The 24,054-nt window shown below is 46.5% G+C and overlaps 1 protein-coding gene across 5 annotated transcripts in view; it reads right to left on the bottom strand.

Annotated features, from left to right (window-relative positions):
• Nucleotides 1–24,054, bottom strand: part of ipo11 (importin 11) — a 108,093-nt gene that overhangs the window by 23,559 nt on the left and 60,480 nt on the right. For 3 of the 5 annotated variants that reach the window (XM_035536172.1, XM_035536170.1, XM_035536171.1), the window contains exons 28-29: nucleotides 23,212–23,307; nucleotides 22,290–22,374 (exon numbers count right to left, since the gene is read on the bottom strand). In XM_035536172.1, coding sequence (XP_035392065.1) covers nucleotides 22,290–22,374; nucleotides 23,212–23,307 — 181 coding nt within the window. Of the gene's footprint in view, nucleotides 1–8,538; nucleotides 9,538–22,289; nucleotides 22,375–23,211; nucleotides 23,308–24,054 lie in introns of those variants that run through there. The other 2 variants (XM_035536174.1, XM_035536173.1) reach the window with 1 other exon arrangement.

A 24,054-nucleotide genomic window follows, 5' to 3' on the forward strand; every position in this document is an offset into this window, starting at 1 on the left:
CCTCGTTCAGAGCCTGTCACATAATCCTACTCACAATCTATCACATCATCAAGTTTGGCTTCTTTGGATTACATTCAAATTCATGTCTGCAGCCCAGAGCCTGGAGATCCTCCTGCCATGGCCCCGCCTGCCTGAGCTTCAAACCAAACAAGATTCCTCCATATTTAAAGTCTGATCCTTAAGCACTAGCTATCTAAATGCCTGGGGATCTAGAGAGAGAGAGAGGGAGAGAGAGAGGGAGAGAGAGAGAGAGAGAGTAGTGAGAGTGAGAGAGAGGAAGAGATAGAGGGAGAGAGAGAGGGAGAGAGAGGGAGAGAGAGAAGAAGAGAGAGAGAGAGGAAGAGAGAGAGGGAGAGAGAGAGGGAGAGAGAGAGAGCGAGAGAGAGAGAGTGAGAGAGAGAGAGAAATATTTGAATCTGTAATTGAACTGATGTCCTTGTGTGTCTGTGAGGTGTGGGGCCGCGTACAAATCAGGAACTCAACACATGGGACAAACACCCAACAGAGAGCCAGCATGCAGAGTTTTGTAACACCACAAACACACACAGGGCAGAATTAGACAGACCACCATTAATAATAGCACACTAACACACACTAACACTATACTAACACTACATTAACACTACACTAATACCACAAACACACACAGGGCAGAATTAGACAGACCACCATTAATAATAGCACACTAACACACACTAACACTATACTAACACTACATTAACACTACACTAACACCACAAACACACACAGGGCAGAATTAGACAGACCACCATTAATAATAACACATTAACACACACTAACACCACAAACACACACTACACTAACACATTTACAACACTGTGACCCCCACTCACACTAACACTACACTAACACACACTACACTAACACTACTCTAACACTACACTAGCAAAGAGAACAGTCCCCTCACTCACACACTGGTCCTGAAACACAGTTCAGCATTACCACACACTAACACTACACTATCACACACTACCAGTTCACTAACACTACACATGCTCAGGAACAGAAAAAAAACAAAACAGCAAACTCAATCAGAATCACCCAAATTACAAAATAACTCAAACAAAACCACATCACTTATTGGGAAACTCAATCAAGATCACAGAGTAAAGTGGAGTTTTATCTGCCCTAAATGGACAGTCCAGCGTGATAGGTTACCTCAGCACACTGTCTGATCTAAACCTGATCTCCACCTGACCAAGTACAGACTGAGTGACCAGCACCTGGACACAGAGACCAGCAGACGTGAACAGTCCTGGTGACCTACAGAGCAGAGACTGTGGCAGCAGCGCCAGGACTAGAAGATCCAGACACAGCTGCACTTTATCACAGAATGTACAACACTTATACAGATTAGGAGTCAATTTTTTACCAAAATATTCCCTGAGTTAAAAAATTTCCCTGATGAGGAGAAGCTGCTGTATGTTCTCGGTGAACATAAAGAGTTCAGCACACTGGCATCGCTGGACGTTAATAATGATATTATTATTATTATTATTATTATTATTATTATTATTATTATTATTATTGGTAATAGGAGTAATTGTTACTGTTACTGTTGTTGTTTTTTGTTATCTTTTGTTAGTGTTAATTTCTTCATTGGCAATACATTTCTTCTTTGGCAATACAAACTTGAATATTTGTCATGCCAATAAAACATCACTAGACTGAACTGAGAGAGAGAGAGTGTGTGTGTGTGTGTGTGTGTGTGTGTGTGTGTGTGTCTGAGCGAGTGAGAGAGAGTGTGTGTTTAGCTTTAAGTACTTGTGAGTTCTATCAGTTTTTCAGGGGTAATTGGCTCTGTGCTCTGAAGACCCAGAAGACTGAGATGGTAATAGATTGTGAAGGGTTAACAGCCTCAACTCAGTGTGACATCAGCTGATTCTGCTGTCAGAGACATTCTGTTACTGTTATTATTTTATAGAAAATAAATCAGATGGATGATTTTATTCACATTCTGAGGCTGTTTGGAAAACATTCAGTCTGTTCACAGACCCTACAGAGCAGACCGACATGTCCGCAGACCCTGTAGAGAAGACCAACATGTCCACACACTCTGTAGAGTAGACCAACATGTCCACAGACCCTACAGAGTAGACCGACATGTCCCAGAACCCTACAGAGCAGACCAACATGTCCACAGACCCTGTACAGTAGACCAACATGTCCACACACTCTGTAGAGTAGACCAACATGTCCACAGACCCTGTACAGTAGACCAACATGTCCACACACTCTGTAGAGTAGACCAACATGTCCACAGACCCTGTACAGTAGACCAACATGTCCACAGAACCCTACAGAGCAGACCGACATGTCCACAGACCCTGTACAGTAGACCAACATGTCCACAGAACCCTACAGAGCAGACCGACATGTCCACAGACCCTGTACAGTAGACCAACATGTCCACAGACCCTGTACAGTAGACCAACATGTCCACAGAACCCTACAGAGCAGACCGACATGTCCACAGACCCTGTACAGTAGACCAACATGTCCACAGACCCTGTACAGTAGACCAACATGTCCACAGACCCTGTACAGTAGACCAACATGTCCACAGAACCCTACAGAGTAGACCGACATGTCCACAGACCCTGTAGAGTGACACACCTGATTTAAAGGTACACATTTACTAAGACACACCTGTTTCTGTGCACCATGGGAAAACTCCCAATAACCTTTATAGTCAGGATAACCTTCCTTCAGAATAACTCATTATTTGTGTATTAATTCAGCTGAGGAAACAAAGTGGGGAGACATTTTGAGTTTACTGAGATCATTTATGCTTACCTCCTGAAACCCTGGGAAATACCAAGATGGGCATTTTAAGAGGCAGTAAACAAAAAATTATTCAGTTCAAATGAGTCAGTTCTAGTGAGTGTGTTTCAGAGGTAGTGACTGACACACCACTCTATAGAGGAACTGGGATTTTTATCTGCAGAACAGCAACACATGAGCTAATGTGTCTCTGGTAGAGAGGCAGTAAACTGAGAAAAAGCGTGAGAGGGAGGGATAAAGAAAGAGAGAGATGGAAGGATGGAGAGGGAGAGAGAGAGACATCTAGAGAAAGAGAGAGAGTGATAGTTGAGGTGACAGTAGTCCATCCATGTGGTGTCACAGCAGATGTCCACTGTCCTCGACTGGTCTGGGTTCTTCTGAGACATCACACTCTTAGTGCTGCAACAGACCAACACTGACTGGAGAACAGAGAGTGTGTGTGTGTGTGTGTGTGTATGTGTGCATGGAGGGTGATACAGTACATCAGTGCAAATGTGGCCATTATCATCGTTCTCAGGGGGGTAAGGAGACCCTCATTACATTACCCCAAATAACCCAGAACGCTGTACGAGGCATCTTCCTACCTTTAGCTGGTGGTGGAATGTTGAATCACACCAAAAGAGACATGATGGAGCTTCTTTAGAGGGAAAAGTGTCCAGCCAGGCACTGACTGAACAGGAAGAGTCTGACACCATCAGCAAATCCACACAGAGGACAAATGAGAGAGAGAGAGAGAGACAGAGAGAGAGACAGACACAGAGAGAGAGACAGAGAGACAGACAGACAGACAGAGAGAGGGAGAGACAGAGAGAGAGAGACAGAGAGAGAGACAGACAGACAGAGAGAGGGAGAGACAGAGAGAGACAGAGAGAGAGAGACAGAGAGAGGGAGAGACAGAGAGAGAGGCAGACACAGAGAGAGGGAGAGACAGAGAGAGAGAGAGACAGAGAGAGGGAGAGACAGAGAGACAGCAGGGGAAGTTCCTGCTCTGGATAAGAGTCACTCTGAGTGATGAGCATGGCATCTGGACACCAGTGCCGTGGGATGCCACAAGTCAGGACCTGAAGCACTAAGGACTCAGTACAATATTTCTGTGGAACTGAGCAGAGCCGCTCCGATTGGCTGTTTCACTGTCCAGTGAGGAAGAGTGCAGTAAATCCTACTGTAAACTGAGCCCAGACGCATAATGAAGGGAGGAGCCACAGCCTGGACTGTCCACATGACGGAGACACTGTGTCTCACTGAGGTGTTTAATGAGCTGCAGTAATCCCAAGGCATAGGGTGATTAGTCTTCCCTCGGTACGGAGTCTGTAGGAATCACATGGTTTTCTCTCAGGCCTTGTCATCCTGTAGTGAAATCTTTCTCACCCACACTCTTCCTCACTGTTATCCCATAAAGGCAGAGCTGCACCCGTGCTTATTACTGCCTGACAGGCTGTTCGCTCCTTGTAAAAGTACATAAACATTAAAATTACTCAGATAGTGGCTTTGCAAAGCTACACCCAAATATGTGTCCACGGGTTTCATATCCACATTAAAGAGCACAGCGCATTTGCGTGTCCATGTGTGTGTACACCTGCATTTTGGGGTGAGTGCAGTGTGTATTCGTGTGCTGTGTATGTATGTCCATGTATGAAGTGATATAAAGTGACCTACCAGTTACTAATGAACTTATGTTAACTTGACGCAAATGTGTATCAGAATCCATATGGACCAAATATATTTGAATTCCCACAATGACCTGATTAATCCTTAAAGTTAAAACAGATACTGGTGGGCAGTTAGTGAGTGTGACTATGTGTGTGTGTCCGGGCTAAAGAGCAGAAGGATCGGGGGGGTGGGGTGTGTGTGTGTGTGTGTCTGGCTCAGTTAAGATGCCCCCTGGGGAGTCTCCGTGTTGAGGAGTCTGGAGAAGACACATCACCTCTAACAACCCTCACTTCACTTCCTGCTGTGGCTTAACGGCACATATTAGATCTCTCCCTCATATTAGAGTGATCTCTCTCTCTCTCTCACCTGTTCCAGCATCACCACATCTCAGAGGAACCTGGAAAAGCTGTCTGGCACAATTCAAGGATCCCCCCCCCCCCACATGCAGGGCAAGAGAACAATGCAGATATTTTAGCCTCTGCCAAAAAAAACCCCAAAACTCACAAAAAGCAGACAAAGCAGCTAAAAATAAACATTCATTTTGTATTTTAGCAAATTAAATTTTACATCTGTCTATGATTTGACTTCCACTATATTTAATGTCTCTGTGAGCATGAATATTCTTCCATGTTTTTTATAGCACTACAGTCCATTAACACTCAGCACCACAGAATGAGGCATTAGAGGAGATGTTTGGCATTCAGAGAAGCGTGGTCAGGCGTCGGCTCCTGAGCGACACAACTCCTGCCTCTTCTCATTGGTAACTCGGAGAGCTGAAGTTAGCCCAGTCAGCTCTTTCAGCGCACCTCCAGATACGTGTTCTGCTCTTTCACAAGAAAACCTTGTCACGACAGACATCCGGAGCCTTCTGGGTTGAACGCTGAAGCGGTTGAGTCTGGAGCGCACAATCACTCGTGCACTGGGGGGCTCAAGTACTGCAGCATTTATGCACCAGAGAGCCCCGGCACAGGGGGCTCGGGCACTATGGAAAATCAGCACCAAGAAAGTGGACAAGCACTGGCGAAAATTATGTATCTGTACAAGATTGTACATGTTATTCATAAAAAGAACAGCCTTATTTATGAATGTTATATATACTTATTAAAAATTTCTCTTAAAACCACACTGAGAGTTTAATAACATATTTGAATTCAGCTTAAAAAGAACTGAGGACCAGTTTAGTATGTGGGGCAAAATTATATTGATATATTTTGTGACCCAGTGTTAAATGATATCTGATGACAACTCACTACTTGAGTGAGCCTTTTTAACACTTTTACTTTAGTAATCATTTAAATGAGTGGAAATGATTATTTATTATTTTAAAGTAACGGTACTTTTACTTGAGTACAGTTTTTGGCTACTCTACCCACATCTGATAATACTGTTCATTCGGATATTATGCTGTTATTAGTCTTCATTATGATATGACATTGTTATTAGTGTCATGTGTTGGTATTAAATGTGAACAGTGTTAAACGTGAATATAAACGTGTGTTTACAGACATCGATTTTCTGCGTCATTTTGCTTCTGGGCAGCTGAAGGGACTGTGTGGTCTCTGCTCTGGACCTGGGGCAGACTCAGATCTGTGGGAAGGTCATATACCGAGCTCCGTTTAAAGCGCTCTGCCTGCACAACTCCTGCGTCTGGTGTGATTTCTCATCGTGTTGCCACGGTGAATGGCAGCATTCTGACAGACACCACACAATCATCACGAGACAGTAGGCCGTCAAAAGTGTCCAAGGTGTGCCTCTCACACTAGACGCATTCAGCGATGACCGAAGCCACACTGGAGAGATTTGCTGTAAGCTCGTTCCATAAGCACAAAATGTCAATGCATCCTTAATTAACGCAGCCGAGTTATGTTCCATTACCCTCAGCAGACAGCATCACACTGAGCTGCTTTCATCTTTATCTTTTACTTGATTTTATGGACTGCTTTGTATTAAAATGATTTTTGATTCAACTTATATATTTTGTCACTATATACTTTCTAATTCAGCCAATTGTCTTTTATACTTTAGTTGTAAAGCACCTTATCTTGTGAATGAACTGTTACCTAGCACTGTGGTGATGGAGTACTGCTCTGGAATTAGGTAACACTGTTCCCATTGTAGAGGTTTACAGGCATGTCGTCATGACGACCACATCCGGCACAGAAGTGGCATTCTCTACAGGAATGTCGAGAGGCTGCAGTTTGTGTCAGCATCACTGAGACCTGCAGGTACTCCGCATAACGCTAACACACATGACAATGCTAACAGACATGATGCTAACACTCCTCATGCTAACACTTTATAATGCAGAGTAAAGACATCAGAAGGTACACCAAACCCGTCTCTACTGAGCTCTGAAGACGTTTCTGCTGCATATGTTTACTCATTTAAACTGGAATTATTGCATGAATTATACGCTATTTATTATTCAGCATCAGCAAACATTTAGATTTGACTTTGATTTCTGCTACTGCTGAACGCAACACAAGTGTGGAGGAAAAAACCCAACCTGAACAGAAATGTTAAAACAGCAGCAGGGAGTTGCTCCCTCGGCACCGCGCACACACACACACACACAGCTTAACAAGGACAATTGCTCTCAGGAACTGGCCATTCAGTTAATTGGCAAACACGTCCAGGACAGTGTGTGAAGTGCAGTAATTGAGATTAAGGAACATGTTCAGTTCCACTGGCATCCAGTCCAGCACAGACGTCCAGGCTGTTATTCACAGCACAGGTATCAGAAGGCGCACGCAGAGACCTGGACGCAGACACCCAGCGCACCACTCACACCTGACATTACCTGCCTCATGCATATCTAAATTTACTTTAACTTAATAATTCATATCAGTAATTATGGCACTCAACACACATCTATCACAGGAATAAATTAATGCTCACACAACACACACCTTTGTGCTTACCCTCAAATGTTCGTTTCATTATGTAAACAGAGGCTAGAATGAAAGGGCCCGTGGGACCAGCCTGGAGCTGTAGGTGTGTGTGTGCAATTCTCAGGGGCGGAGTGGTGTGTACCGCACATCAGAGCCTCTCCCAGAGCAGAGAAGCCTTCGTGCGCTACAGCAGAACAGAGACCCAGGGCCCGCGGCTCAGAGAAAAGACATGGCCCCCTTTAATACGGTCATTCCATCTTTATGTCCAGATTCTTCTCAGACAAAGTGGTGGGTTTATGTGTGTCTGCAGGGCCTGTCAGTCTTGCTTGGCTCTGTCCTGCAGCTCCAGGGATGCGAACAAGACGCATTTATGATGCAGCCGCTCTGTGGAGCACTTCAGCAAGTTGAAATCACTGCATCATTAATGAGGACGGAGCAGCTCACTGGGTGAGAGGACGGCTGTGTGCAGAGATGTTTCAGTCTTCCACACACACGTTGGAGCCAGGACAAAATCACCACGGGAACGGACCATGACTGGAACGGACCATGACCAGCTGAACATTTACAGCCACTAAAAAGTCAAAAGTCCAGTAGGGAAACCGAGTAGTGCTGAATAAACCACACACACACACACACACACACACACACACACACACACACACACACACACACAGAGTAAAGGTAGCAGTTCATCTCAGACAGACCCTTCTATAGCTAAAGGTGTGGTTTTCTCTTAATACAACAAGGATGTAAATAAAAGAATAATCAGTATGAGTGCAACTGTAGTGTTACACAAACACCTGATCAGTGGACGTAACCACTGTACTCTCCGTAACAGGAGGTTCACCTGACGACTTCACCTTTTGTTCATGAACTCACAGGTACTAGAACCTTCCACAGCACACATGAGCTTCTTCCATTAAATAATAATAAATAACCCTGAAGGAGACATGATTGCGACTCACGTGGAACAGCTTTGACACCTGGCAGGAGACAAAAAATGCTGATTTATGGTTTTCAATATTATGAGCAGATTACTGGCCACTGTAACTACTAAGTCTTATTACTGAGTTGATTTAAGCAGTAACATTATACATCTGCTATTACTGCCAGGCACATAATCCAGCGGACCTGGTGAAGGTGTAATTCTGAGACAAGCACGCCAGTAACCAGATCCCTCAGTAAGCAGCCGTTAGTCAAGAACAAAACTTTATTGCCTGGGTTTCAACGGGAAAAACAAAAGATGTTTTACAGAACTCCCAGCTGGTGTGGCGACCAATGGCTGATGTACAGAGTGTGCTTGTTAAAGAGAGCGTGTGTGAGATAAATAAAGGCTTGAGGACACAGCTTTTAATTGGACTCTGAACTCAATCACAGTGACAGTGAGAAACATAAGACTGATCCCTCAACACCTGCACATCTTCACACCTGCTCAGTCGGCCTGAGCCAGGGGTCAGAAACCTGCTGCTCACTGCAGGAATCTTCACTCGCACATCAACAATGCAAATGTGGGGTTTTTGAGAAAAGAAATCATTTCATTTTTGGTTTCCACGCCCCCTGCTGGGCCTCCCAGGAGGTGCAGCGTTGGAGCAGTAGCAGCAGCGTGTTGGGGGTCGGAGGTCAGGGGTCATCCTTTCCTATACACATCCTTTCCTTCTGTTCATACGTGGCATTCATCACAAAATACAGGGAAAAAAGTCTCATAGAGCAAGAAAATGAATCAGATTGGCTGGAGGGAGGGGCGGGGTTAGTGAGGAGGGGATGACATCACGTAGCCTGTCACACTGGGCATAAATACAAAACTTACACTTGTTAATTTGTATGTGTATGTAAACACTCCTGGCGTGTATGTATCGCAGTGGGCACCCTTCACTCTGCCTGTATGCGGGGTCTCTGTCTCTGGGATGTTTGTCTCAGCCTCAGGGTCACAGAAGTCAAGAAAAACAAAACAAAAACAAGAAAGTTGGTTTCACTGTTTGATGGCCGTTCCTTTTCACTCTTCCTCCTCGGGAGCTGCTCCTCTTCCTCACAAACCCTGCAGGAATTCCTGCAGCTGCCTCACGATCTCGCTGTCCACAGTCTCCATCAGCGCCTGGAAGGACCCCTCCCCCAGAAGGGCCTGCTGGGATGTCAGCTTCTCATACACAAACTGCTGCAGGGACACTGTGTGTACAGGGTCCTGGAGAAGAAGCTACACACACACACACACACACACACACGCACACGCACGCACACACACGCACACACACGCACACACACACACACAGACACGCACACAGACACGCATACGCAAACACAGACACGCATACGCAAACACAGACACGCACACGCAAACACAGACACGCGCAAACACAGACACACGCATACGCAAACACAGACACGCACACGCAAACACAGACACGCGCAAACACAGACACGCGCAAACACGCAAACACACACACACGCAAACACACACACAATATCAGGAGGACATAGACTATCCACACACAGTCGACATTCCCAACACTTCTGCACATGTGACACATGCATGCAGATGAGGACAGTATGGTGAGCTGAATGTCAAGCGGTCCTGGGAATCTAAGCGAATCATTGATGAGGCCTGGAGTGTGGACAAGGGAGAAGGTTAGTCAGCTCTCAAACACACAATCACATCACGCCGGGAGAACCACATTAAAGACTTCTACAACTCCCCCAAAAACAGAGCTGCAAACATTAACTAGGTTTTCATATTTAATTGCTTCCACAGTTTGGGAAAACAAAATAGTGGAATTCTGCTGCTGGGAGATTTAATTAACACCCTATGAGAACAAGGGGGTAATTAAGAAGGGTAATTAAGGGAGGTGAAGAGGCAGCATGGGAGCAGGAGGTAAAGTAGATTTTCAGCTTTATTGATGCATCTGGGGCAGCCCCGGTGGCTGCTGCCATTGCTGCACAGCACCCCCTGTGTTAGCAGAGTGTAGCACAGCTGAGCAGGTCACGCGTGAAAAAGAAGGAGCAGGAGTGTGTACGTCCGGTGTAACAGGAGTAGGGGTGTGTACGTCCGGTGTAACAGGAGCAGGGGTGTGTACGTCCGGTGTAACAGGAGCAGGGGTGTGTACGTCCGGTGTAACAGGAGCAGGGGTGTGTACGTCCGGTGTAACAGGAGCAGGGGTGTGTACGTCCGGTGTAACAGGAGCAGGGGTGTGTACGTCCGGTGTAACAGGAGCAGGGGTGTGTACGTCCGGTGTAACAGGAGCAGGGGTGTGTACGTCCGGTGTAACTGGACAGGAGTGTGTACGTCCGGTGTAACTGGACAGGAGTGTGTACATCCGGTGTAACTGGACATCTGGTCTTAGTTCACTCTTGAGGTGTGGGGAAGACTAAGAACTAAAAACATGGTGCTTATGAGTTTAGTAGTTTAGGAATTTAGGGAGGTCTCTCGCCTAAAAAAAGGCTTTTCAGTTTGAAACATCTTGAAATTCACTTGTACATAGTCACCTTTACACACCCACATGAGACAGAGAAAACATGAGAGGTTAAAGAGGTGGAACTGATGCACAACAAAATGACACACGTGGTCAAAGACTGAATTCTCCAACACAGTCTCAATAACTACAACACAAAGGACCCAAGGAAAAATCCTGCAGGCATTGATGAATTTAACCCCTCTGAATCTATGGGAGGAAACATATGAGCATGCAGCGAAGCGTGGGGCAATGCGCCTGTACAGTGACATCACAGGAACTGTAAATTTTCAACTGGAGCAAGACAGATCAATGAATCCCTGATTAACGCTGGAGAATATGACCTTGGGGCACACCAGGCAGAAAAACAGCTGCTGGCGAGGACTTCCACAGACATAACTCAGCCTTGATCAGAAGAACATCACAACCCAGGTTCCTCTCACCACAATTTAGGAAAAAGATGGAACCAAAGTAGAATTTAACCTGGATTAGAGTGGATTCCAGGGCTGGATTATGATCATTCACTCAACTCCCAGATCAGGAAACGGACACGGACATTATTTAAGATGTGTGGCGTTTACACATTAGGGAAAAGACCTGCAGTTATAGAACAAGCTGGTGTCTACAGGTGAAGAAAGAAAACCAGGAAAGTTAACAACAGCTGGCGAGGGTCATGGGGAACCCTCATGGTCATGGGGAATCCTCATGGTCATGGGGAACCCTCTGACTGAGATGCTTGTCCTTTATGTGAAGGACTGGCCTTGCCAAACTTACACTGCAGTTCTGCTTTCAGTCTCCACTATTGAGAAGAACAAGTTTCATTAGTGAATTATTAATACCAGTTTAATCTCTGTTTTCTGACCTGTATGTCCTTATTTCATGTGCGCAAACCAAGAAATGCGAGATTGCAGCGTTAAGAAAGAAAAGCTGCTGTGAAAAAGGACAAATCAGGAAGATAAAGATGGGAAGTAGGAACTGCCAAAGATGGAAACATTTTTAAAGCGTGACAAGATCTGTGTGTTTGCAAAGTTGTTAGAGGTTTATAAATGTCAGGGCTTCCTCAAGGCCCTGTTCAGTCCACCATGTGTCCAAAGCCAGGGAGCCTCATATGCTGTCCCAGTTCAGACAGGAGTCACGCTCCTCAAACACTGGCCCAGTTCAGCCTGGGAGCCTCATACGCTGTCCGGGTTCAGACAGGAGCCGCGCTCCTCAGACGCTGGCCCAGATCAGTCCCGGGAGCCTCATACGCTGTCCGGGTTCAGACAGGAGCCACGCTCCTCAGACGCTGGCCCAGATCAGTCCCGGGAGCCTCATACGCTGTCCGGGTTCAGACAGGAGCCACGCTCCTCAGACGCTGGCCCAGATCAGTCCCGGGAGCCTCATACGCTGTCCGGGTTCAGACAGGAGCCACGCTCCTCAGACGCTGGCCCAGATCAGTCCCGGGAGCCACACTCCTCAGATGCTGGTCCAACTCCTCGCCTAAAGCTTAAAGCTTCAATGTGTTATGCCACATTGGTGGTTACGAGTAGGCAGACGCACCATAAGTGCTACTTGACTTCTCTCGCCTTCAAGTGAAAGTCTGTAAAACTGTTACAGCCGCTTTCAAAACGTGTCTGTGTGGATCAGATCGACTCCAAAACCTGGGCCAGAGCATCCATTAGGCCAGATTAAAGGTCAAAGCTGCACTCTATATATGAAACAGCATACAGCAAACGGCTGAAACGCGTCAGTATTAAACATGCCCTCGCCAGCCGTGAAGGGCACAGATGCGCAGTGCTGACTCAGCGTGTGCTGGACACGAGATCTCCTAACCAGAATGTAAAACACATCAGCACAGGCGCTGAGCTGGAGCCTGAATCTCTGATTAAACTCCGCAGGCTCACCGGGTCCAGTGTGTAGATAAACACTGATTAAGATGGGGTCTCTCAAGGACATCGGTAATCTGACGCGTCAGTCAGTCTGTCTGGACATCACCGATCCAGTGTCCTCCTTCATGTCCTGTAGACATTGAGACAGGTGTGTGATTGAGCCTTGCTGAGTTTGTGGAAGGGTGGGACCAGCGGTGTCAGGGCAACAGCTGGGGTTGGCTGGCTCAACACAGTTGACACTTCTGATTGGTTGTGTGGGGTTTTGAATGAGGGAGCCCTGTAGCATGATTGGCTGTGTGGGGTTTGGACTGAGTGAACCCTGTAGCGTGATTGGCTTTGTGGGGTTTGGACTGAGGGAGCCCTGTAGCATGATTGGCTGTGTGGGGTTTGGACTGAGGAACCCTGTAGCGTGATTGGCTGCGTGGGGTTTGGACTGAGGGAGCCCTGTAGCGTGATTGGCTGCGTGGGGTTTGGACTGAGGGAGCCCTGTAGCGTGATTGGCTGCGTGGGGTTTGGACTGAGGGAGCCCTGTAGCGTGATTGGCTGCGTGGGGTTTGGACTGAGGGAGCCCTGTAGCGTGATTGGCTGCGTGGGGTTTGGACTGAGGGAGTCCTGTAGCGTGATTGGCTGCGTGGGGTTTCGGACTGAGGGAGCCCTGTAGCGTGATTGGCTGTGTGGGGTTTGGACTGAGGGAGCCCTGTAGCGTGATTGGCTGCGTGGGGTTTCGGACTGAGGGAGCCCTGTAGCGTGATTGGCTGTGTGGGGTTTGGACTGAGGGAGCCCTGTAGCGTGATTGGCTGCGTGGGGTTTGGACTGAGGGAGCCCTGTAACGTGATTGGCTGCGTGGGGTTTGGACTGAGGGAGCCCTGTAGCGTGATTGGCTGCGTGGGGTTTGGACTGAGGGAGCCCTGTAGCGTGATTGGCTGCGTGGGGTTTGTACTGAGGGAGCCCTGTAGCGTGATTGGCTGCGTGGGGTTTGGACTGAGGGAGCCCTGTAGCGTGATTGGCTGCGTGGGGTTTGGACTGAGGGAGCCCTGTAGCGTGATTGGCTGCGTGGGGTTTGGACTGAGGGAGCCGTGTAGCGTGATTGGCTGCGTGGGGTTTGGACTGAGGGAGCCCTGTAGCGTGATTGGCTGCGTGGGGTTTGGACTGAAGGAGCCCCACAGCCTCATGGTTGCACTGACACTAGATGAGCCTGGTTCTCCCAGACTACCCTCCTCAGTTCTAGAGACACTTCATCAAGTCACACATAAAATAGATCCTGCAGAGGTGAGTTCTTAGAGCAGAACACGCCAAGCCAGTTATGACAAGTTTCCTGTGTAGTTATAAAAAAGTACTGTACTGCCATAATTGTTTTATACATGATGGAGTTGTAACAGTGTTGTAACGGAGCTGTGACAGAGCTGTAATGGAGCTGTAATATACAGTTCATAATCTACTGTATATAATCTACAGTATAAAATCTACAGTTCATAGTCTACAGTGCATTGTGGGTTCCAGATGTCTGATGCCATGCTAGACGCTCTAAGTCCTGTTACTGGATTTATGGAAATTAGGTTCTACATGAGTACCAAGCAGCACTTCATCAGTTCCACAGACCGCCATTACAAGTCTATTATAAGAGCGTCATTAAAACTGTCATTATAATCCATCATTATTGGTTATGTTATGTTGAAAACTTCAATTGGCAAAGGGAGGACGGCACCTTCAGTAAGAACTGTTTGAAACTCAGTCTCTCAAAAAAGAGATGTGTGCACTGAAAGTCAAGAAGGTCTTTCACAGACGGGTTAGTGGCTCAGGAGAGAACTGTGATCCTACTGGAACGTTCTGGAGTGAACTGTTTAACAGCTACTAAAGATCATTCAGACAGGGTCTCCATCTCTGCTGGATCTGACCATCGTTCAGACAGGCTCTCCATCTCTCCTGGATCTAACATCATTCAGACTCGGTCTCCATCTCTACTGGATCTAACATCGTTCAGACGGGGTCTCCATCTCTCCTGGAAGCAGTGCTGGGGCAGACCTACAATGATGGGGTCTGAAGTCAAGCTTTCTAATAACAATAATATTATTATTATTAATAACACCACCACCACCACTTGCTGTTACGGAAACCACAAGAAACTCCTGATCCAAACCACAACCTGACCCAGCGCACGTTTAAAGACCCAGTAGCCCTAGAGCCATGCACCTATGATGCACTTGGGTAACATTGGTCTTTTGGGCACAACATGCATGTCCAAGTGATGAGTACCTTTCCAGTGTGTTCAGCTATGAATGGAGTACTTTAATCCGGGGTAAAGTTCACAGAAGCGTTGCCCTCACCACCTACAAGACTGACGCCAGTCCTCCCAGTTCCATTATGGTCTGTGTCTGGGCTGCCCATCATGCTCGTCTTGTACAATAACTTGTTCAGCATCAGTGCACTCATGTAGAACCGTCCCAGCTCTCTCCAAGCAGCAGACTGGGAGCATCCAACCGCTGTTAGTCATGTGCTTCATTAGAATATTAGGGCCATGCCCAGACAGCTTTCACAAAGCACCACTACCAAATTCAGCTGGTTTATGAGCAGTATTTTTTAATCATATTTCTATTGAGTTATGAGCTGTTACATATTGTGCTCGGCTATAATTCTGGGGTGACAATCAGAATGTGTGTTTGCTCGGTAACCTCGCTACGCTGCACCACACTGCCTGACCTAGGATCAGTCTTTGTGCTCTAGATTAAATGAGAGGGGTAACTTAGGCTGGATAACATAGACGTGTTATATTAGAGACGGTCACTTGGACTTGGACATTAGAACACTAAAATAAGGCTTTCGTTTAATTATCTGACAACCTGACCAGCACAGCCAAGCCCAACCACTCTGCGTGGACTGAGTGGTCTTATTCCCCCAGCAGGCGTTGGGCTGTAGGGTGGGTTTCTGCTGAAGGCGTTAGTTAGTGGTTTAGACCTCAGCAGTGGATGCCAAAAAAGTGCACTTTGTGCACTTTTCAAATAAAGAGTGCTGTATTCAGAGTCACTCTTTCAGAGGGGACAATTCTTTAATACTATGCAATAGAATTTGAGCAAAGTGACATTACTTTTAATCATATATGTATATAAATAACAGATGTGCAGTATTCTCCAGAACTGCTCTCTGACTGTTGACCACAGTGGTGTATAGATGAAACTGAGTGTGTTCACATAGAACATGTTTAGATGACACGTCTCATTCCACATTCATAGGGAGTCACTCACGCTGTAACTAAAGGACAGACCGGTATTATTGTTTACAAATAAATTTTGTTTCTTTTTCCTTTCCAGAGAAGGCAGTGTCACACCCAAGCTGCATTTATATTTGTTTTACATAATGGGAATATAATTTATGGACCAGGTGGCCTCACGGTGTTCAGTACTGAGTGTTTGTCACACGGGCTCGTGGCAGGGGGGCGCTTCACCTGCCCACTGTGCCCAGCTGCGGGAAAACGGCTTCAGATTTACCCATCTTACTAATTCTTAGGAAAAATGTAAAATGAATGAATGAAAAGATTCACAACGATGCGCATCAGGATGTACTGTGTGACGTCCCTCTGATCATGTGAATAATATCCAGAACACAGAATCGAGGTGAGGGCTGATTCTGAACAGGTCTCACTCCATCCTGTGGAATCACAGACTCACGTCCACACGCACAGTTACCCACATTACCAGCACTGCAGAAACCGGACCGACGTTATTACCTGAACCGCCGTTACAGTTAGGTCCCGTTGGGCTGGCCACCACATGGCTGTCGTCATGGTAACGCAGCCCTGTCAGGCAGGACGCACCAGATAATATTTTTACGCGGTGAAACGTGACTTCAGTGACCTCAGTAAGCTGCATTAATGCACGGTGCACGTGTGAACCGGGTGGGAGCATGCGGACCTCACATCAGTACCAGCGCTTCACATTTACATATTTCAAATAAACTTTCATTAGTTCCATCTGCCCAAACCAAATGTGTTCAGTATGAAAACCACAGAGTCTTTTTCAGGCTTGCAGAAGTCGGTATACAGAGACAGCACGTGCTGTCTCCGCTCTGAAGACTAACCCCCACTCACAGCCGCCGGAGACACAACCCTTCAAATACATCCACTGAAAATAATGTGAACACAGCTCCCAGCCATCAGGAGGACAGACAGAGAGGGACTTCACAGCTTCTTACACAAAGGAGGCAGCTGCTGAGTAAAACAGGTTTTTACAAGCAGAGACACTCAGCACTCAGACATCAAGCAGACTGTACGTTTGGTGCAAGAAGGACTTCGGGGCAGACAACCTCTGGCAAAAAGTCAAGAATGACTTGAATTAATATTCAGAGTGTCCTGTTGTCGTTAGACACTCCTGAAGCATAAACACATCACTGAAGGAACAGCTTCTGAAAGGTCAGATTTAGCAGGTCTGGGGACGACTCTGCACTGGCTGGTCTGTGAGTGGTAGTGGTGTTAATGGTGGTGGTGTTAGTGGTGTTGGAGGTGTTAATGGTGGGGGTGGTGTTATCAATGGTGTTAGTGGTGGCAGTGTTAGTGGTGGTAGTGGTGTTAATGGTGTTGGGGGGGTGTTAATGGTGTTGGTGGTGTTAATGGTGGTGGGTTGTTAATGGTGTTAGTGGTGGCAGTAGTGTTAATGGTGTTGGTGGGGGGGTTGTTAATGGTGTTAGTGGTGGTAGTGGTGTTGGTGGTGGTAGTGGTGGCAGGCGGTGGGGGGTTGTAACTGTCTCCCCAGCCAAGAGCAGGTTTGCCATGTTAAATCTAAGGCCTGCTTAGCCAAGGCTGGACACAGGTTAAAAGAGACACATGCCACCCCCCAAAATAAACAAAGAAAATAGATGAAAATGTGTTTTTATCTAAACAAATGTGTTTTCATCATTAACATCCCCCAACGGCCCAAAATCTGTCTGCTCGCCATGACGGATGAAGATGTGACTCATGAAATGTGAAACAAACCATAAGACTCTTCAAACATGTCAAACTACAATCTGTTTTGAGCGCCCATCAAGGCTGACATCGGAGGGGTGACTCTGAGAGCTAACCTAATGTCCCTGTCCCAACATCCCTCACGAGACTCACGGCTGTAAGTGAGGCACGTCTGTCAGCCCTCCACAGAGAGCGAGTGTTCTAAAACACTGTTAAGAGCATCTATCAGGAAATAAAAGCCTGGACTTGAGGCCAGTTTTCAGTCTCCTCCAACTAGTCACTGATCTGAGATCAGATGAGAGGCCAGGACCTGCACTCGGGAGAGAAGAGCGTGCGATTTAGAACAGTACGCAGAGAAAAGTCCCAAGATGGATTTATGCATTCATGAATTTCAATATTTATACATACTAGACACCAGTAAAGAAATAAATTTAAAAAAGCCAAAGTACAGCTACACATGGATGTGTGTATGAAAGCACCAGTGTAGCAATGAAACACCTTTATCATTTACAAACCCCCCACAGAACACACGCCATCCTGCAGGATAACTTTCTCATCATATCCACCTGCTTCCAGACATGTGCAATTAAAAGCAGCCCTGCACGGCATTCTGGGTGAGCAGAGGAAACTTGTTATCCTGACACCATGCACCATTCTTGTAATCTTCATCAGCAGGAGTGTAAGGAGAAGAAAACTAAAGAAAACACTGTTCAAATCTCAGGACATACAGTTAGTGGACATACAGTGAAATGGGCCAATTAAAGGACACTTCAGAGTGTGTGGACACCACAGAACCACCACCAGAGAACGTCCACAGAACTACACAGAAAGACAAAGCCCTTAGCGCCTGTGTCTTTCAACAGTACAACTTGTTTAAGTAATTACTTACTAAGCCTTCAAACACGTTCCAAAGTGGTGGTGGAAGGCGCCTCTGTGAAGACTGGTGAGCTACAGATGGTATAAATATGTAACTGCCAATTAGATAAAATAATTGGCAACAAAAATGACCCAGTGATATCTGACCAAAGGAGAAGATGACACATTTTCACCGCAACAAAAGATCAGCTGCTCATGGCACTTTGGGCCAAAGCCTACAATAGTTATTTTGAGAACTACGACTCCAACACAAGGAGATTATTATCTTAAGCAGTTACATGATCCGTTATTGTTTGGAGAAAGCAGGTATCCATTATGATTCTCCTAACGAGGGCTTGTTAACATCTCCTAACGAGGGCCCGTTAACATCTCCTAACGAGGGCCCGTTAACATCTCCTAACGAGGGCCCGTTAACATCTCCTAACGAGGGCCCGTTAGCATCTCCTAACGAGGGCCCATTAACGTCCCCACTGCAAGCAGATGCTGGGAATCCAAAGCCTCAGACACTCTTAAGAGCGAGTGGTGGAGGAGAACTGAGCACTCTCAGACGTCCGGGAGCCACGGAGCTGCGACGGCTGAGCTGGGCCTCCATCGCCCATTCTGAGGTCCAAAGCCCACAGTGCATGAGGACTAAAACTATAGAGTAGAACAGGAGAGGAAAGAATTGAGCTCCAAGCATGCAAAGTTCCAGCAGCTCCTGTTTGTTAACTACAACAATAACTGTAGCGGACTGACAGAGGAGGAACAAACATGCGTGCTGGCCACTGCAGACACGGCGTCCCTCCGTAAGCCACACAGTGAGGCCTGCGGGTGCAGAAGAGGAAAAGTCTCATGCAAACAGGCTTTCACTCAGAAACAGCGGTAAACACGCACGTTATCCAAGGCCATCTGCACACACAAACGTGTACACACGTGCCCTGAGGAACTCGCTGTAGCTGTAGCATGCACACAAAATATCAACCGTGACCAATCAAAAGTCAAATTCCAGCAAAGAGGAGGAGTGAGATGAGAGATGAAACAAAACATTTACAATTACATTTATGGTATTTATCTGATGCTTTTATCCAAAGCTACTTACAATTCTGTCTGAACACAACTTTGTTCAGACAATTGAGTAACCTTCTGATTACTAGTAGAGTACTGTTACCACCGAGACACCACTGAATAAAACAGGTGCTAAGTCAAACAGTCTGCTGATCTCTCCTCCTTCACTGCTGATCTCCCCTGCTACTGATCTCTCCTGCTCCCAGACATCAACCATGCTGTAAATACACTGTCCATACATCACTGCAGCAGAAACCCATGGATGCAAAAAGCCAGATCTGACCTTTACGGCCCCTGCGCTGTTTGTAAATGACTACCTCCTGACTGATGCCAAGGCACTCGCCATGCCTCAGGAAAGGTCACCACTGACCCACACACAGATCAATACAGAACAGGTGCCTGTATCAAACAGCCTGGGCTGGAGCTGAATGCTACAGTGTCGTGTGTTCAGACGGGTTCAGCCTGCTGCTCGTCACGCTCATATGAACATAACAGCTTTAACCTTCCAAACTCCAGGTTTACTTCACACTTATTAATCTGAAGGCAGCAACTACTACACATCATTCAGGAAGAACTAATCTAACAGAAAAGATATGAGGGGACAAGAGTGTGGAATAAAGGCAACACCGGCGGGTCCATGGAGGTACAAGACTGAGCTCACCCAGCGCTGCCACAAATATAACAGACAAACCCACCCAGCCATGCCACTAAGATAAAACACAGACAAACCCACCCAGCCCTGCCACTCTGATATAACACAGACAAACCCACCCAGCGCTGCCACTCTGATATAACACAGACAAACCCACCCAGCCCTGCCACTCTGATAAAACACAGACAAACCCACCCAGCCCTGCCACTCTGATAAAACACAGACAAACCCACCCAGCGCTGCCACTCTGATAAAACACAGACAAACCCATCCAGCGCTGCCACTCTGATAAAACACAGACAAACCCACCCAGCCCTGCCACTCTGATAAAACACAGACAAACCCACCCAGCCCTGCCACTCTGATAAAACACAGACAAACCCACCCAGCCCTGCCACTCTGATAAAACACAGACAAACCCACCCAGCGCTGCCACTCTGATATAACACAGACAAACCCAACCAGCGCTGCCACTCTGATATAACACAGACAAACCCACCCAGCGCTGCCACTCTGATAAAACACAGACAAACCCACCCAGCCCTGCCACTCTGATAAAACACAGACAAACCCACCCAGCCCTGCCACTCCTATAAAACACAGACAAACCCACCCAGCCCTGCCACTCTGATAAAACACAGACAAACCCACCCAGCCCCGCCACTCTGATAAAACACAGACAAACCCACCCAGCCCTGCCACTATAATAAAACACAGACAAACCCACCCAGCCCTGCCACTCTGATAAAACACAGACAAACCCACCCAGCGCTGCCACTCTGATATAACACAGACAAACCCACCCAGCGCTGCCACTCTGATATAACACAGACAAACCCACCCAGTGCTGCCACTCCTATAAAACACAGACAAACCCACCCAGCGCTGCCACTCTGATAAAACACAGACAAACCCACCCAGCCCTGCCACTCCTATAAAACACAGACAAACCCACCCAGCCCTGCCACTCTGATAAAACACAGACAAACCCACCCAGCCCTGCCACTATAATAAAACACAGACAAACCCACCCAGCCCTGCCACTCTGATAAAACACAGACAAACCCACCCAGCGCTGCCACTTTGATAAAACACAGACAAACCCACCCAGCGCTGCCACTCTGATAAAACACAGACAAACCCACCCAGCCCTGCCACTCTGATATAACACAGACAAACGCACCCAGCCCTGCCACTCTGATAAAACACAGACAAACCCACCCAGCCCTGCCACTATAATAAAACACAGACAAACCCACCCAGTGCTGCCACAGATAAAACACAGACAAACCCACCCAGCGCTGCCACAAAATAAAACACAGACAAACCCACCCAGTGCTGCCACTCTGATAAAACACAGACAAACCCACCCAGCCCTGCCACTCTGATAAAACACAGACAAACCCACCCAGCGCTGCCACTCTGATAAAACACAGACAAACCCACCCAGCCCTGCCACTCTATAAAACACAGAGACAAACACACCCAGCTCTGATGTCTGTTTAGGGTTTACGAACTGTCTCAAAGTTCCTGAAGATCACTCATACTGCAAAAAAAACATTTCTTTCCATGGGGTTAACTAGGATTACTTGTGCAGCATCACTTTGAACTGACAGCTATGACAGCTCTGTTCATTGCAGCTGACACTGTTAATTATTTCAGATCTGGAACACTGTAAACACAGATGCTCACACTGATCCCACACAGTGACCCCACAAAGTGACTCTGATCAGCCAACATAAATGTGTGACTGTGGCATGTGTGTGTATATCCACAATATGTGTGTGTTTACTGATGATCTAATATTGGGTTTTAAGCCTGTGATGCCATCATTGTTAAGAATGTGTAACCCTATAACCCCTTACCCCATGCGCAACATCATTAAAAGCATGTAACCCTATAACCTCTGACCCCATGCTCTATATCATCAATATTAGCACGTAACCCTATGACCTCTGACTTCACACTCAACCATCATCTTTAAGGGCTTGTAACCCTATGACCTCTGACCCCACACTCAACCATCATCATTAAGGGCTTGTAACCCTATGACCTCTGACTCCACACTCAACCATCATCATTAAGGCTGTGTAACCTATGACCTCTGACCCCATGCGTGTCACTCACCAGTTTCCTCCTCTTGTCCTGTTCTGTTGGAGGTTCTTCATCATCAGATAACTTGGGCTCCTCCAAGTGATTCATGAGCATACAACTGAGAAAGTGAGACAGGGGACAGAGAGATGGAGGGAGAGAGAGAGAGAGAGAGAGAGAGAGAGAGAGAGAGAGAGAGAGAGGGACAGACAGAGAGAGAGAGGGGGGGGAGAGAGAGAGAGAGAGAGAGAAAGGGTGTGGGATGAGAGAATATCAAAAGGAGATAAACTGTTATTCTTCATTTTCCAGCCTCAGAGAACTTCTGCTGCACACAACAGCCACCAACATATGACATAAGCTACAGTCCGCATCCGTCAGCTGTGTCAGACTGATCAACGTCACATCTCAGCAGCCTCCTCACATCCCCCTGGGCTTTGGTTATAGATGTAAGGTGTTTGGTTATAGATGTATGGGCTTTGGTTATAGATGTAAGGTGTTTGGTTATAGATGTAAGGGCTTTGGTTATAGATGTAAGGTGTTTGGTTATAGATGTAAGGGCTTTGGTTATAGATGTATGGGCTTTGGTTATAGATGTAAGGGCTTTGGTTATAGATGTAAGGGCTTTGGTTATAGATGTAAGGTCTCTCTAATGTGCAGTGACACTCATCATCCCTGTGTTCAGCCCTTTATGCCACATTATGACATCTCTTAAGTTTACATTGACATAAAAACTAGCATCCAAAAACCACTGACATCTGCAAAACACAAAATGAATTATTCAACATGCTAGAGGTCATTGGGTCTAGACAGGAATGTTTACCAATACTTCTTCGTCCCAAGCATTCCCTCCACACAGACCCTGAGAACTCTAAACTACTGGTGTTTAAACGTGACTGAGACGAACATGCTGTCATGTCGGTGTGTGTGTGTTCCAGGGACAGTAGTCAGACGGACTTACTCTTTTAAGGTTCCTGTCTCTCGGTCCTCAGTCATCACATCATGCAGGGCCTCCACAGATATGTTAATGATTCCACAGAACTTGTCTTGAACCACACTGAGGAAAGAAGGCTGGTGTTAGCGGCATTCGCACACACACGTCTCACACACGGTCTTTACAGTGTGGACTGTTCAGGTCTCTCTATAAACACCTTCAGAAGACCACTTGATGAAGGAAAAACAAAAAAAACCCCAAAACAAAACAGATTGCATATGCACACACACACACAAAACCATGCAGTGAATGTGACGGCTGTTCATAACAGGTAAAACAACAGATGGTGCACAAAATGATATTTCACTAAACAATTTAATAATAATAATAATAGTAATCATCTCTCAATGTTTGTAACTGGTTAGATGTAGTAATATTGAGGACATCCTGGACAGTTTATCCCGGTAGTGGCCCCATGCTGGAGGCCTGAGAGTATGGTGTTGATGGCCTGAGCTGCAGCTGCACGCCACAGAACTCAAATAAGCCCCAAATCTTCCATCATCCATCACACTCTGCTCCTCCACCACGGACGCAATAATGCACACCACTTTAATACTATTCTGGAGCACAATACCAGCCTTATCTCAATCTGCTGATATGTAAGGGTGAGCGCTGCCTCTGTTACTGTGGTTACTATGGTAACTCATCAAAGAGACATCTTATTAAAGATTTCTTATCATTTCCCCCAGACGTGACCAAAAGGTCCATATGAGACCAAACCAGAGACCAGCATAAGATAACTTTACACATCATTACATCTATACATTTCCCAGCTCAGTCACCTGACACAGGGGTGCAGTGACCTCACAG

This window comes from Electrophorus electricus, chromosome 18 (genome assembly GCF_013358815.1).
Source record: "Electrophorus electricus isolate fEleEle1 chromosome 18, fEleEle1.pri, whole genome shotgun sequence".
Lineage (NCBI taxonomy): Eukaryota > Metazoa > Chordata > Actinopteri > Gymnotiformes > Gymnotidae > Electrophorus > Electrophorus electricus.